The sequence below is a fragment of the Phyllostomus hastatus genome, unplaced genomic scaffold, assembly GCF_019186645.2.
Source record: "Phyllostomus hastatus isolate PE091 unplaced genomic scaffold, TTU_PhHast_1.1 phas_scaffold_1674, whole genome shotgun sequence".
In the NCBI taxonomy this organism is placed as follows: Eukaryota; Metazoa; Chordata; class Mammalia; order Chiroptera; family Phyllostomidae; genus Phyllostomus; species Phyllostomus hastatus.
In genome coordinates, this window is record NW_025334011.1 from 13,758,271 (window position 1) to 13,774,993 (window position 16,723).

Sequence of the window (16,723 nt, forward strand, 5' to 3'; positions counted from 1 at the left end):
TCCATGTATAATATGCGAAGACTGCATATTGTGAAGACTGCAACCTCTAATCTACATATTTGGTTACACTTCAATTACAAATTTGTTCTATTACTGCCCCCCATCACATTGCATAATTCTCTACCTAGTTAGTGAATAAAGAGTGAAGGGCAGAACTGTTACACCCCAGCACACAATTATTTCTTTATTTATAGTTCAATTTTTTGTATGATATTTTCTTCTGGATTTTCAAAGTTTTAGTTTTTTAATTAGAAAATAAAATATATTAATCATTATTTAAAGATCAATTCACATATACATATATAATAAAACGATAATCTTCCTTTTTCACTGTTTTTTCTAATTCCATTCTTTTCCCCCTGAGTACTATTGTTAATAGTTCAGTAGTGTTCTTCCTAATGGTTTTGGGGAAGCATTTACATGTATATGTGTATACATACCCACATACACACATACATATATTTACACATATACAATTTAAAAAATATGACTGAGACTTCACTATAAATACTGTTTCATACCAATTTACATTCCAACCTCCATGCAAGAGTGCCCATTTTTCTTATCCACTCCTGCTGAAATTTGGATGTTATCAATATTGTTAATTTTATCAATCTCATGGGAGGAAGTATTTCACTGTTTACATTTCCTCGATTTTAATGAGATACAGCAACTTTTAAAATATTTGGTGGCTACTGATATTTGTTTTTCTGTCAATTCTCATTAAATAAGCTTTGCTGTTTTTTTTTTAAGAGTATGTTTATCCTTTTCTCATTGATTTGCTGGCCTTTCTATTTTATGGATATTTGTACTTGGTCTTACTGGTGTCGGTTATACCGGCTGCAAATGTGCTCTCTGGCTCTAGAGCGAGTCTTCAGTTTCCTGTTCGGATCTGTGGCCACGAGGGAAAAACAACTTCATACAGTCGAATCTGTCAATTTTCTCCCTATAATTTTGAGCTTTTAGTTTTGCTTAAGAAGACTTTCCCACCACCACATTATGAAAATATTAATCTATATTTTCTTATAAGATTTTATATTCCCCTTTTTCCTAAGTATGTGTCATCTAGAATTTAATTTGGAACCTGTTGTAAAAGGCAGGGAACTATTTTTTCAAGTGGACATACATTTACTTCAAAGCTATTGATGGAAGCCAAGTTCTCACCCCACTGCTGTAAAATACTTTCTTCAGTTTCCTCTGCATTAGATGGCGCTCTGTTCACCTGCCACGTTTGTCTCCGCCTCTCCTGCTCTCGTCTTACATTTTTTGGCGGAGGAGTTCTACCTCGGTGTGCTTCATAATTTGGGGGGTATGACCTTTCTGATTAATTTTAGAACCTGTCACTTCAAGTAAAAAGAATACAATGGAAATTTTTCTTGAGATTGAAAAATAGAAAATTGGGGGGAAGAATTAATATCTTTTCATCTAGTAACATGTTACATTTCCTTTTATTCAGTTATTTTGCTTCCTTTATTAAATTATATATTTTATGACATGTAAGTCTTCAACATTTGTTGTTGATTGTTAGGTATTTTGTATTTTTTGTTCCTATTATGCATAGAACCTTTTGCATTATATTTTAATTAGCATATTGTTTGTTTAAAGGAAAAGAATTCCTTTACACAAGGAATTCTTATTTCTTATTTGGTAAGTTATTTGATCCTAATAGTGTTTCAGTTGAGTGTCTTATATTGTGAATAAAGAGAATTTTTGCCTCTTTCTTTCCAATAATTATATTTCTTATTCTTTTTCTTGACTTTCTAGTTAATTCCTCCATTCCAGTGTTAGCAGCCATGAGAGAAATTACCCTTGTCCTATTCCAATGCGAACACCTCTAATTTTATCACTAAGTGTGGTGTTTGTGGTAGATTTATTTATGCCTCATTTGTATGTAAATGCCAAAGATGTAACATTTCTAAAGTAAAACAAAGTATTTGTGGGTCCACTGTTATGTCCCCAGCCTGGGACTGGACTGGAGATGCCATAGGCAAACAGTGTCGGCTCCAAGGTTGAGACTAAGTAGGAGCAGCAGCTGCCCTGGGCCGAGTATCACCCTTGAGGCCACCCCTGTGTTCCAACTGACACAGCAGAGTCCTCGAACAGATTCTGGGAGCAGACCTGGATATTCGGCATGGTTTCATCAGCACGGGACTGTGGGTCAAGCCTGTTAGAAGAAGGCTGCAATCTGTAGTGAAGGCAACATGTTTCAGCTTACCCCAGATACACGTGAGATTCTAAAGTTGTAAAGAGGTAAACGAAAGATAGAAATGGCCTGAGCCTTTGAAAAAGCTAAAGGTCAGAATGAGAGTTAAAGTTATTTCTAAGAAGAACTTATTGTTTGCTTATAGATTTGAGGTGCTAACCCTAAACCACCAAGTAGAAGTTAAATGATGTCTAAAGTCTTTTGCTAAATTAGATGGAAATATTTCACTAGAAATATTACCTTAGAGAACAGCTTAGAGAACAGGTAACCTTAGAGAACAGCTTACCTGTTCAAAGGATATGGTCTAAGATCTAAATGAAGATCTATCAAGACTTCTCCTACCTCTATGATTCCAATTAAGGAAGCTTTGCTATAATGACTATAGAACAAGAAGAGCATAAATACAGGGAGAAAAGTCCTTAGGAATAGAAACATAAAGTAACAAATTAATCTCTAGAAAAGTGCTTTGGCCATAACTTTTGAAACCTGATTTAAAAGTAGATAAAATTCTTCAACTTCAAGAGAGAGCTATGGGAAAAATTACAAAAGGATTTCTGGAACTCTGTCCCAATAGAGAAAGTATTTGTATAAAATTGTAATAACATCATTCTCACAGCAAAAAAGAGTGTACTTAAATTGCCACCTGAGGACTTCTTTAGTTTCACTTTCATGAAAGCTGTTTGTGCTAGTATTTTTTCTTTCTGACCTTAGTCTTCCCTTTAGGTACGTAATAAATTCCAGAAGCTCGTAAAAGAAAATAGCGCCTTTTCCAGGATTTCTTTCCATCCTCTTTCAAATAAAGGGCTCCTTCAAGCTCTGGCACAATGACGGATGTTCCACAGAAACTTTCCTGAAATTGAGATTTTGATTATATAAACACATGAAAGATAAAACACATTTTGCTCACATTTAAACAAACTGGCAAACTAGACTCTAAGCTAAAACTCATTTTTGTCTACAGTTTGATTGAAAGCATATGTTCTTGTTGCATGCTGTTTGTTTAAAGAAAGGGAGAATCCTTGATGCCTTAGAGTCTTGGCTCCTGAGGTAGACTTCAGGGCTTCCTGACCACTTGAGGCAAGGCTCCCAACCTCAGTTTCCTTACCTGCAAAAATGGAGTAATAATAGCCCCAACTGCATAAGGGAGAGTGTGAGTAGGATTTCGGTGTATTGTTACAGTAAGTATTAAAGGCTATTACTGTTATAAATTGGTAAATAAAAAAAATTATTACTTTTCCTATAAGCAAAAAGATTACTATTTCATTGCTAAGGAATAGAAAAATTACAATATATAATTCTGTAATAAAATATGGATAAGTCAGTAACTTATTCATGGGATGGCTTCTTATCGAAGGAGGCAATCATTAACACTGTGGTACCTGAAAATTTAGTGCCGAAGTGTAGATTTTCAAATGTCAAAACTTGCATAAATTTATAAATCTTTAAAAAAAATTTAAAATACTATATTTATTCATTTTCAGAGATGGAGGAGAGAGGGGGAAAGAGAGGGAGAGAAACATCGGTCAGTTGGCTCTCACACACCCCCAACTGGGGACCTGGCCTGCAACCCAGGCATGTGCTCTGACTGGAATTGAACTGGTGACCTTTTGGTTTACAGGACGACACCTAATCCACGGAGCCACACCAGTGAGGGCGAATTTATAATTCTTAGTAAATTTCTTGTAAAAGGCAATGTAGTAAAATTCCATATCATCCCATTTTCCAATTCAAATACTCAAAACTTTTTTTCGCTTTCTATTTTATAGCTCTCAACCTCCTTTCATTCAGTTTCATAAAGGTAGAATAACTTTTACTTTTGCATCATTCAAGTTCATTTATATGTAGTAAAGCTGGGATATGTTTTTTTATTGTTAACATTCCCCCCGGGTTTCTCCAGCTTTAGCTAGTATTAGTTGTCTTGTCAATATCTCTTAAATTGAATCAGATTTTTGGGCCAAATTAGAAAGTGGATAGGGCTGATTTTTCATAGCACGACAAGCATTTAAAACACTGCTGCAGCCCTATGACGAGAACTCTTCGGGCAACTGTATGAATGAAGGCATAATCAGTCCCTGCCTTTCAGCAGCTGATGCGCAAGCACTACAGACTGTGGCTGTGTGGGAACGCCCACAGCCCTCCCATGCCTGTCAGTCTCGTCACTGCTGGGTACACAGGCTCAGAACCTGAGTCTCCTCGCTGCTAGGGACACCTGGTGCCTTATCTTCCTCAGCTCAACCTGGAGTCTGTTTGGCAAATGCAGAAAGAATGTCCCCATTCCCTCTCTTGGGTCTCCTTGGTAAATGTCCACTGTGATCCTGGTCCCAGGACGCAGAACTTGTAATGTGTTTTCAGGACCCTGGGTGTGGCAGCAAGGCTCTGGTGCCTGACCCACTGGTACAGAGCTGGGAGAGCCTGGAAGGAGTAGAAACATGCATGGGAACCTGGGAAAGACCCTGGTGAGTGGGGGCCAGCACCCTTCAGCGTCTGAGAACTGACTCCGAGTGAGAATGTGGGCCCAGGCACCTCCAGGTCTTCTGTTTTATCAAGAGAAACCCAAAATCTGCTAACCTGGAAAGAGGTTGTGAAGGGCAAAGAAAACCTGTCTGGGGCCGCACTGTGCCTGCCCAGTGGTGACTGAGGTCTGGCGGCCTTCTGCATTGCATGCTGAGCAGGGCCTGCACTGGCAGCACAGCTGCTGTGTGAAAACTCACCAGGAGTTTCAAAGAGTCAGCCACTCAGTGAACTTCTGGAAGACAGCCCTACGGTGATGACCACAGACATCTGTACAGTAACTGACACTCTCTGCGTCCACTACCCCCTGGACCTCTGTAACAATTCAGTAAGATTCTAGAAACCATGGTTCTTGGACAATAGCACAGGGATGTCACAGGCACAGCCAGCCTTGTATCAGGTCTCTGCTTCCCGCCACACCTGGCTGCTGGGAGAGTGCCTTAGACTTCACTGCAGAGCAATCTGGAAATCCTTACATCTGACTTGTGTGGAGCACTTTAGTAATGACTCGTAATGAATGTTAGGAGATGAATTTTATGCAGACTCATAAATCTTTTAGTCAAGAATTACTAATCCAATTTCATGAAGAGTAAAATATATTGTCTACAACCATACCTTTAACTGCTGACTCAAAAAACCAATTTAATTATCTAAATAGTTATACTTTAGTAATAATGTGATTTAAAAGCCCAAGTTAAAATTTCAGTGTATCTCAGAACCACCCATTGCTCTGAGATGCAAAAAATTTAAAAATGGTTAACATCCTCCTCTTTTCTTCTATTCTGCAAAGTTAAACTTACCTCAAGTAAGCATTCCTTGTTCTTAGCATTCATTTTCTCATTTGTGTCCTTGCTTTCTTTTTTTCCTTTGTTATCCAAATAAAAATTCTAAATAAAATATTAAAAGATTGATCAGTTAGTCTTCATCACCACGCTGGCCTGCCAGGAAGTCACCACCTTGCTGGAGAGAGAAGATGTGCCTGTGGGAACAGCTAGGAACCACTGTGTGTGCTATCCGTCAACCAAGTGCCTAACCAGAGCATCCTGTGTGCTGCCTACCGCACAACCGGGCAGAAGTAACACTGTTTCCTCCCATAGTGCACCATCAACGAGGAAACAAACATCAGACCAAAAACACTAGCAAAGAGGACATGGCATCATTTGACTATTGAATTCCACGGCCTAGAACACAAGGCAAATGCTGGAAGCTGGGAGGGCCTACTACCCTGGGAAGAGCTGGGGGCTGCGGTGAAGCTGGAGCCCGTGTCTCAGGGCCAGGAGGGGACCCACTCCGGCTGGAGGACACCACACAGGAGTCCACGGCCTGTGGACTAGAGGTTCTGCTTATCAAGAGAAGCTTGAAGTCTGGATTTTCATAAATGTTGGCAAATAATTTTAAATTTAACAAACTGTGGGTCAATCACAACACAGAGTATGAGGCTTGGCAACTCTTAAGGACAGACAGAAGCAGAAAGGGCATTTCCCAAGAGGGACCCAGCCTAACCAGGCAAGAAAGGCCAAGGTTAGTTACTAGGCACTCAAAGACAGGCATGTGCTCTCTAAGCAGAGTTTGTATAAATCTGTGCATCATATTTTGTTAATTATGAATATCAATGAGGTGGCTGAAATGAAATGTTACATGCAAACATTTTTTTAAAAGTTGTGAGCATCTAAGGGTTAAATTTTACATAACTTTCACAACTGCAGTATCAATGTTCAGAGTGCTTATTATGTCATAGTTGAGGATTTTTAAGTGAAAATGTAGGGCTTTGTAAAATAATGCATGAAAAAATGTGAGAAAACTAGAACACATATCTCTGGAGCACAGTGAAGAAATTAAGGACCCTTGTGAGTATCGACACAAATGTTTATTTGCACCATAGGAGGGTTTTCCCATGTGGGATCCCCAGAACACACTGATGCTCTGTAAAACTCATGGTACTGAGCTCCCAACATACTGAAGTGAAATCTCTGGGTCAGGGCTTGGAATCTTGCATTCCAACATTCTTCCTGGATGATTTTTATTCATATTGAAGTTTGAGAACATGTATATTGGATGGAGAGCTAGGAAGCAAACTGTGGGCAAACAAAATTTGCAGAATTAAGATATCTCCTAAAAATAGAAAATATAAATATGGCAACTTGTTAACTTAAACAAAGGGAAAAAGTCAAGTACAATTCCTTTGATAATTCTTATTGAATTATTTTTAATGTGTATTTAAGACTTTTAACTTTTACTTGTTATTTGGAAGGATAGTATATTGTGAATTAATATAGGGTGATTTCAGATAGGGTCATTTCATATAGGGTTCAGATACTTTTTTTCCCTTTGTTCTCATCCATGGACATTTTTTTCATTGTTTTTAGAGAAGGGCGGGGGAAGGAGACAGGAAGGGAGTGAGCAAAACATTGATGTGAGAGAGAAGCATTGATTGGTTGCCTCCCATAAGCGCCCAGACTGGGGACCCTATGCACCCAGATCCGGGATTAAACTCACAACCTAGGTATGTGCCCTGACCAGGAATCAAACCTGCAACCTCTCGGTTATGGGATGACCCTCCAACCAACTGTTTCTGGCTGGGGCTCAGAAACTATTTTAATTTTGCATGTTTGGCTTGAAGACTGTGACTAGCCATAATAGATGACACGTGATACCTGCCAGGACTCAACTCTAAGGCCTTACAGGTACACTTTCATTCATCCATTCAAGAACCCCACAACACAGGTATAATTGCTATTTCATAGATCAGGACACAGAAGGATTAAGCAATTTACCCAAGGCCAGTCAGTGCCAGAGCTTTGAGGTTTTCATAATTCTCCTCTGCTCTAAATCCCACAGGAGAGAACCTAGCACTACAGTGCGGATGTACTTAATGCCACTGAGCACACTTAACAATGATTAAAATGGTAAATGCTATGCTATGTGTATTTTGCCACAGTAAAAAAAATGAGATGACTTAGTCCTAAGGGAGAATGCAGAGGGGGCTTCTAGCAAGCACAGCTTGCTGGGGAGTCTGGAAACGTGAATCACGATGAGTGGAGAGATGAAAAGAGGACACCAGGAAGACTCCGCGGCACGCGCTTTTCATCCTCATCTGGGGAAAGGACAGTACGAATCACTCTCTTCAGGGACAGGTGAGGGTCTTCCCCAGCTGCAAAGGGCCCCATTTTATGAGTCAGGATCTGCAGCTGTGCCTTTCTCTGAGACCCCTCTCTTTTTGAGCTTCTGAATAACTTCTTTCCCCTCCAGAGTGACGGTGCTACACTGTGTGTTTGTTCCAGTGAAAATGCAGGAACACAAGGTAAATCTGAGCTGAGAGGACCGATTGCCCTTGGGCCAGAACTCTTGCCTGTCATGTGGTCAGCCAGCTCACTGTGAGCTGCTATGCAGCGAGCAGCAGAACTCAGAAGTTAATTTATCTGTGGCAAAAGAAACTGTGGGCAATCTGAGTTGAATAACAAGAGAATCTTAAAATGGGAAATGAAAGTTTCAGTCACAGCTTGATTCCTTTTCTTAAAGCTTCTGAAAATGCAAGATTTGGGATAGCTGGGTAGGAAAAAAACAGCAAATACACTCCTTATTTAAATACCACCTTCTTGGAATAAAGAGTTAATCAAACCAATAGTTACCAGTCTAAGAATAAATATTTGTGAGTATCTTTTACATGTAAAACATCTCTGTTCTTAAGAAGCTTTCTATCATATTGAGAAGATAAACATTTATTTATTTATTTATTTATTTATTTAACAGATTATTTATTTATTTATTTTTAGAGAGGGAAGGGAGGGAGATAGAGAGAGAGAAACATCAATGTGCGGTTGCTGGGGGTTATGGCCTGCAACCCAGGCATGTACCCTGGCTGGGAATCGAACCTGGGACACTTTGGTTCCCAGCCCGCGCTCAATCCACTGAGCTACGCTAGCCAGGCCTTAGAAGATAAACATTTAAATAGACAGTAGGTAGATATATGAATGACTATATACTGGGTAGGGAAAAAGTAGGTTTACAGTTGTGAGTATGCAAAACAGTTTACTCCTGTGTTATTTATTATTGTATTATTTATTATTATTAACCTACTTTTGCCCACCCCTGTACGTATTTATAGATGGGGGAGCTATAGGAGGTACTCCATAAATTTAAAATGAGTCAAGTTCTGCATGTTTTCAGAGATGAAGAAATCACTGTGGGCCAAGATGGCCAAGAAAGACTTCACAGAGGAGGTCAAATCTGAACTAGATCTTGAAAGATGTTCAACATTCAGATAGGAAAAAGGGAATAAGGAGAGCATTTGAGGCAGGAAGGAAAGCATGTACAAAGGCCCGGAAGTGGTTAAACACTGGGCATCTTTGGACCACCAGTGAAGAGCTGGCCTGGCTAGAGCTGGCGGTTAACACAGCACACCCGACCAAGACCAGACCACAACCCCTGATTCTTCTCTTCTTTCCTGAGACAGACTGCTCCTGCTGCCTGTGTTCAGGTGACATGCAGTCTCCCCCCTAGAATGGGAAGTGTGTATTTCCCTGTCCCACTCACGCTGGGTTTGGCCCTGTGGCTTGCTGTGGCAGTAGCATGAGGGTGGTGGTGGTGTGGGGGGACAGTGTGTACAGGACACTGTGAGCATCAACTGTGAGCAAGAATTTGAGAGGCAGCGGCATGTTTCCACTCAGTCTCCCGGCCTCTTGCCAGTCACTGTGAGAAGACTGTGTCACAAGTAGCTGCTGGGCTGAGGACAATAAGGGACGTGTGGAGCTACATGAATCTGACTCACAATCTGGAGCCAAGGGCAGTTGACCTGTGGACACAGGTGAGAGGAAAGGTCTGTTGCTATAAGCCACTGGGATCCCAAGATTGTTTTATGCAACAGTCTAATCTACACACCCGCTCTAGCTGGTAAAAGGACCTATCCACCAAAGCCAAGAGCAGACTTTCCTTTAAAGCTGTAGCCATCCTGAGGACCCAAGATGTGATCACTACATGACTTTTCCTCCAGCTGGGCCTAGTCCTGGGAGGTAAAGATGAACCTGGGGGGAGAGGGAGGCTGGAAAGGAATGAAGGGAAGACAGCATGAGGTAAGGTCTGACACGAAGGTTGGCACCCTTCTACACCTGAGGGGAAGAATGAAGCTGTGTCCCTTATTTCTCTCTTGGCTCCTCACTCAAGCAGCCAACAGCAAACCACAACCACCACTGAATTTCAGTTAAGAAACAGACCCAACAAAGGAATGGAAATTGCCAAAAATATCAATAGTAATTATTGTTAGAGTGTGGGGTTATGGATGATGTAAATTTCCTCTCTCATTTTCCAACTTTTTAAAAACAATAAATTGATATTACTTTTGAAGCCAGAAAAATAAAAGATGTTATTAAAAGAAATACAAAGTGATACAGTAAGCAGCCAACCTTATATTAGTCAACTTAACCAACACCTTCTCTGAAAAACAGATTCTTCTAGGTTTTAGCAAGAAGAATAGCTAATGTGAATACTGAGTCCTTCTCCCACTCCACGCACAGTCTCTAGAACTCTTTTGGTTTCAGGCAACCTCACTGGCCTTTGCATAGGAGGACTACATGAAGCATAACTAGGAAAGCAAAACCCCTTAGGTTACAGGAGACCCCCATTTGAACATCTGGCCCTTAGGAGAAATGGACCACCTGTGACTACTATAGGCCGGGAAGAACTTTCCTGATGACACCCAGATTGAGAAATGAAGCTGCTTCTTTAATAACGTTGCTTTTTATTCGGATAGTTAGAGTCTACTGCCGCAACACACTTTACCCAACTGGGGCCGAGCTGCCTGGGTAAGAGGGGCCCCTGTTTTGATCCCACACTTTAGAGAGTCCCTATTCTGACCCTCAGCCAGCCACTCCCTCTTGTTGTGAACCTAAAACTGCTCTAAAATATAAAGCTTATTTAAAAAACCCTTATTTATGTACTTTTTAAATGGATACTGGTGGGAATTAAATTGCCATTGGACTGTGGCTAGTTTTCATTGGCTAGCTTTTTAAAATGTCAAAATTTATAATAAGCTGCACACTGCCTTATTTGCATTTATCTAAACTTGTGTTGTTTGGAAGTGCAGAGTGAGGAGTTTCTTGGTTTGATGGACTAACACTGGACACCCAAAGGGATGTCCAACTCCCAAAGCAGCAGCCAATGATATATATCTGTGGAGAATATCACACAGAAAGTGAAATAAAATCCAGGGATCCATCAGATGCAGAGAATGTGGATAAAGAATAATATATAAGAAAAGAACTAAAAGACTGGTGCTTTTTAAAAAAAATCTTCACTGGAGGATATTTTCTTATTCCTTTTTAGAGAGAGACAAGGGGAGAGAGAGAGAGAGAGATCGATGTGAGAGAGAAGCACCGGCTGGATGCCTGGACTGTGTCTGGACTGGGGCTCGTATGCCCCAGCCAGGGATTCTACCAGCCCGACTGCAGACCAAACCTGCAGCCCAGGCATGTGCCCCAACTGGAAATTGAACACACACAACCCTTTGGTTGTGGGACGATGCTCCAACCAACTGAGCCACACTGGCCAGGGCAGGGTTGGTGGTTTTCAATGCTTGATGAAACATGGAATCCGGAGGAATATCTTTGTTTGCATTTGGATATGCTGCTAATGTGGTATAGCTTTTGATTAATATACTTATCTTTATGAATACAACCATATACACATGGTTTCATTTAAAAAACATATTGTATATAGGTATCCACTAATTTTTATATAAAGAAATTATTTTTTGCTCAATTAAAAAATTGTGTTGAAGAATTGTGTATGTCAACAGCAAACAGGCTACGGGTAGGCCAAGAGCACTGACCTTGGCATCATGAGTGGAGATGTCAAGGACAAAGTCAGAATCGGAACTCTCAAGCACTCCAGGGACCTGCGTGTGCAGACCTTTGAGAATATGTACCCTTGTTCCCTTAAGGGCACAGAGGATGTCATTTGCCATGTAAAGCAAGGTGGCTGGTAGACAGCACAGGGCTCTCCAGGAACAGTGGCCTGGGCCATGCCTTTGCACATACTTTTATACAGAGAGTAGAATAATAATTTGGCAGATGGCAGGAAATCCAATGAGCAGTATCTTTGACTACTGTTGGTGGCTTCAGAATGTTCCATCATATCATAGTCTTCCGCAGATACTGCTCACTCATCATCTCTATGTCCATAAATCATTTTTCTGCAAGAACAAAGCCCTGACCCTACAGAAAAATACATATCCACGGCACAGAGGCATATAGAGTGGGGCTGAGGGCCAAACTTAGACTCTGCCTATTGATGGGTACTGACTGTAGAACAATCTTGCCCTGATCTAGGATGAGTGAAGAGGAAAAGTGAACATGTTTATGACAAAATCTTGCAGTACCTTACAGGAAATAGCATGTGAATGACTTTACAGACAACATAGCTATATAATTAATGAACTTTGGGATTCAGAAGAAAATTGTAGGACATTTTTATCTTCAGAAGATGGTGGTAGGGTAGATAGGAGAGAATTTCTGGAGGAAGTTTCTCATGCTAACACAACCTGGAAAATGTCCACAGTCTGCCTCTCTCACCGTAAGGTCAACCTGCTGAAGTACTGTCCGTGCAGAGTACTGATCAGAAGATAGAGTATTTAACCAAACATTGAAGACACAGAAATGCTTAAAATCAGTCTCTTCAAAAATACATCCACTTCAATTTTGGTCTTCACATTTGATTGTAAATTAGGAGAATCTACTTACTTGGTTTTAAAAAATACACTATTATCCAGAAGAATTCATTAGGAAGATTTCTGCTTGACTCTACCATGCAGTAGCTTGCAGTTAGACCAATGCTCCACAAAAATAGCTTAAAAAGCTGGGTGAAAAAAATCTCTCTGAAGGCTTTGGAGAGCTGCAGAGGCAACCACGACTCAAAGGGCCAAGGTCCAAGAGAGAAGTCTAGATCTTCTTGGAGCCCTGTTTCCCCTCAGGGCATCTGTAGGTTCTTCATTGGCAACTGGAAAATTCAACTTAAAATCATAGGAGATACCACTACATACGTAAAAAAAACAGCCAAAAATAAAAACCAAATCAACCCAAACCTGACAACAACAAGGGCTGACCAGCATCTGGAGCACCAGGAATTCTCATACAATGCTAGTGGGAGGGCAAGTTACAGGGTCACTTTGGAAAACAGCTTGGCACCATTTCCTAAAGCTACATATATGCGTAAGCTGTGATTCAGCAATTGTACTCGTAGGTCTACATGCAAGAGAAAGTCTGCATATGTTTGTCAAAGACACATGCAAGAATGTTCCCAACAGCATTATTTGTTAAATCCCCAAACTGTAAACAAATCAAGTGTCTATCAATAATACAATGAATAAACATATTTTGGTAGTCACACAGTGGAATACTAAATGGCAGGAAAAAAGAATAAATTCCTACTATATGCAACAACACAAATGAAAGTTGGATAAAAAAAAGCTAAACACAAAAGACACTATGATATGATTCCATTTTATATAAAGTTTAAAAAGAGGGTAAAAGGTGCCAGATGTCAGAATGGTGATTACCTTTCTAATGGGGCTAATGTCTGGGAAGGGGCGGGAGGCTGCAGGAACAGTGTTAATGCTCTACATCTGATGTGGGTGGTAACTGAGTGGGTGCCCTTAGTTGGTACAAATTCACAGGCATAGTTATGTTTTGTGCACTAATTCAGTAGATACTGTAGCAGAGTGCAGGTGTCCACTAATACCTGTTCTCCTCTTCCTCTTCTCATTTAATAGTAGCATAGTCATGTTACACAACTCCTGGGCACTATCCTCACAGACTTGGTGTGGAGGAGCTGTGCAAGTGGCAGCTCTGAAAGTAGCTTCCCATTTTAGTGGTGCGTGTCATTGTTCAGATAGAGGCCACGTTTCTCAGTTTTTCTTGTAGCTCAAGACCAACATGCAACTAAGTTCTGGTCAATGGCATATGAGAAAAGTGAAAGGGCCATTTACAGGTCTTTCCAGTAAGAAGTCTGGTTGTGCACTCCCCTCCTACGCACTGGGGAGTGGCCAGGTGGAAAGCTGCCTTGGACCCACAGACGAAAGCCACTTGTCGAGGATGACAGAACCATCCTACTAGATCTTCCAGTCTGGACTGGTATGTGAGAAAGAAATGAGCTTCTAGGTTAGATGGCTCCCTAATGAATTTAGGCTTTAAAGCACAGGATTGAAGGTAGTTGTGGTTTGAAAACTTCGTACCTTTATTTTTCGATATTTGCCACAAACAACAGTGTTTATTGCTCTGTTGTAAGTCTGCCACCATACAACCCAGAGAAGACTCTAGAGAAAAGCAGTGTAAGGAAAAGCTCATTTTCTCCTGAGGAAGCTGCTCTAGAGTCTCCTTTAATTCCGACTCTAGTAAATGAGACTTGTTTTTTTGGCTTATAAAATATAAAGGTGTCTGGATGTCCCCAAGGCTCTCCTTTGTGTCTGACATTCTTTGACTTTCCTAAAAACACTTGACCTTCATGTATCACAGTTGGCTGGAGGCCACAGTGGGAAGGCCTGTATTTCTGTGACATCCTTGGACACATAACTTGAAGGAAGTTTTCAAATATGGAGAACAATGCTTTTTTGTTATGTGGACTGTACAATAAAGCACAGGAAGTTGTACCTTTTCCAGGAGCTCTTTTTGTGGTCTCAGCATCAATAAGCACCAAATATGAACAGCAAAGAACATCAAAATATGAAGCGCTAATGACTCAGAGTGCACCAAGGGACACCGGGTTAATGGAGCCAAAGAGAAATATGGACCCAAAAGAAGGATTAGTCAAGAGATTGATATGTTTTGGGTTCTGAATCAAAACAAACAAAATGGGTTCTTTCCTTTCTGGATGTTTCAATGGGCTCTTAGCTGATATGTGGCCTAAGCACTGAGTGTGTGTTTCTTTGAAAGGAAGACACTTGTGATATTTCGTGAGCTTGTGAATGATGTGGCCAGTCCACAGGTGACATTAAAAAAAATCCTCCATACTTTATATGGCTTAACAGTATCCAAGTTATCTCACCTGGGGGTTTTTAAATACAGCATACTTTTCCTCTTTCTTCAAAAATACCACTTTGTTTTCTGTGTCTCTTGTCCAGTCTGATAAGACCTCCACAACATTTTCATGGTCTTCAAAAAACCTTTCTGATGAAACAAGAAAAACAAGCCACTTTGAGTTAAGCGCAATGTCTTATACTTCATGTAGGTTTTCAGAACCTCCTAATTCTCACACGCTGTCACATTGTAACATCCCCATTACATTTATTCTTCAGGGTCAGATCTTCAACTTATTATTATTATTTTTTATAATTTTATTTATTTATTTATTTTAGATTTTATTTATTTATTTATTTTTAGGCAGGGAAGGGAGGGAGAAAGAGAGAGAGAGAGAAACATCAATGTGCGGTTGCTGGGGGTCATGGCCTGCAACCCAGGCATGTGCCCTGACTGGGAGCCAAACTAGCGACACTTTGGTTCGCCGCCCGCACTCAATCCACTGAGCTATGCCAGCCAGGGCTTCCAACTTATTTTCCATAAAAAACATGGCAGAGGGACCTACACCACAGAGATAATGATCAACTGTGGCATTTTTTTCATATTGGCATTTTTGATTGAAAATAGTTCTGGGGAAAGATAAACACCCTATCTGTATGGAAGATAATTAGGCAATAATTGGTTTAAACAACTATGGATGAAATTGTTATAAGCACTCTAAAACATCACTCCTTAAACTCTAATAACAATACATGAATATTGGAACCAAAGCTAAACATAAAGGAAGGTTTTGATGTTTCTGCTAGACTCAGAGTTGAAGAAAACTTCAATAGTTTCTTTCAGTATAAGCCATTTCCTCCAAAAGAAAATTTCACCAAAACTTCTGAAACAGGCAATTCTATATTCCACCAAGCTCTCCTGGGAGACAATTGTTCTGAGAGTGGTATTAAGGATGAGAAGTAATAGTATTTCTTCATTTTTTAAATTTTCTTTCTTTTTTTCTGGAACAATTTCTCTCAACAGTACTCTGCTCACTGGGGCAGAGCCTCTTGAGCTAGACAAAGTGTCAGATGTTGGGCTGGGGGGAGGGAGAAAGGGGAAATGGACACTGATGTGGGGCAGAGTTACATATAGTTTAAAAAAGCAAACTCTCAAGAGACATTAGCTGACAGATACCCAGGCCCTCCCACCATCTGCTCAGCTTACTAAGCATGCAGGAAGAAGTATCATCCTGTCACTTTCTTTCCCTGAGGAGCCACTAGAGAAGTGACAACAATAATGCTTGCGTTCCCCAAGGTCTAGCCACCTGCTCTGATCCGAGTCTCTTCCCCACAAAGAGATGAAGAGGCAGAACTGAATCTGACAGAAGGGAAGTGATGTATGGGAAGTCTTGATGGCCTTGAACCAAACTCTTGTGAATAACAGACCAAAACCCATAATAAAGCAAACCCACAGGTTTTTGGAGTACAGCCAATAGCTGGGGAGGGGACTTACCAATTTGTAGTTCTGGGTATATTTCATAAAGACACCAGTCTACATTGTAGTCACAGTGGGTTTTCTCAAAAAGGTTGTCTAGAACATCTCGGGCCAACTGCCGCTCATCCAGCATCAGCGACTTCGTGCTGTTATCATTCATGTGCACCTTGACAACCAGCTGAGGACAAAGCCACAGAGCAACCACTAAATTTCAGTGACTGAAGAAGGCCACCAAGATTTAAGATTTCAAAGTTGCTATTACTTCTGCTCATTTAGGTAAGACTGTGTCCCACCAACGAATTCAACATGAACTCACACTCTGAGCACTTGTTTAAGGTGCTAGGAATACAGAGGTGGAGAAACCAACTTATGAAAAAGACAAACATACAATAAACAAAGCCCTTGCCCAGGCTTCAGAGGCTTTGCATTCTGGTGAGGGAGGCTGAAGACAAACAGAACCAAAGAGGTGCCAACATCCTGTTTTCCTGACATCTGTCTGTTACTTACTCAGGTTCATCCTGGAGGCCAG

The 16,723-nt window shown here is 40.6% G+C and overlaps 1 protein-coding gene across 1 annotated transcript in view; it reads right to left on the reverse strand.

Annotated features, from left to right (window-relative positions):
• Positions 1–16,723, reverse strand: part of LOC123831350 (amyloid beta precursor protein binding family B member 1 interacting protein) — a 93,515-nt gene that overhangs the window by 20,147 nt on the left and 56,645 nt on the right. The window contains exons 6-9 of the mRNA XM_045858243.1: positions 16,213–16,372; positions 14,747–14,868; positions 5,515–5,601; positions 2,910–3,053 (exon numbers count right to left, since the gene is read on the reverse strand). Coding sequence (XP_045714199.1) covers positions 2,910–3,053; positions 5,515–5,601; positions 14,747–14,868; positions 16,213–16,372 — 513 coding nt within the window. The remainder of the gene's footprint in view (positions 1–2,909; positions 3,054–5,514; positions 5,602–14,746; positions 14,869–16,212; positions 16,373–16,723) is intronic.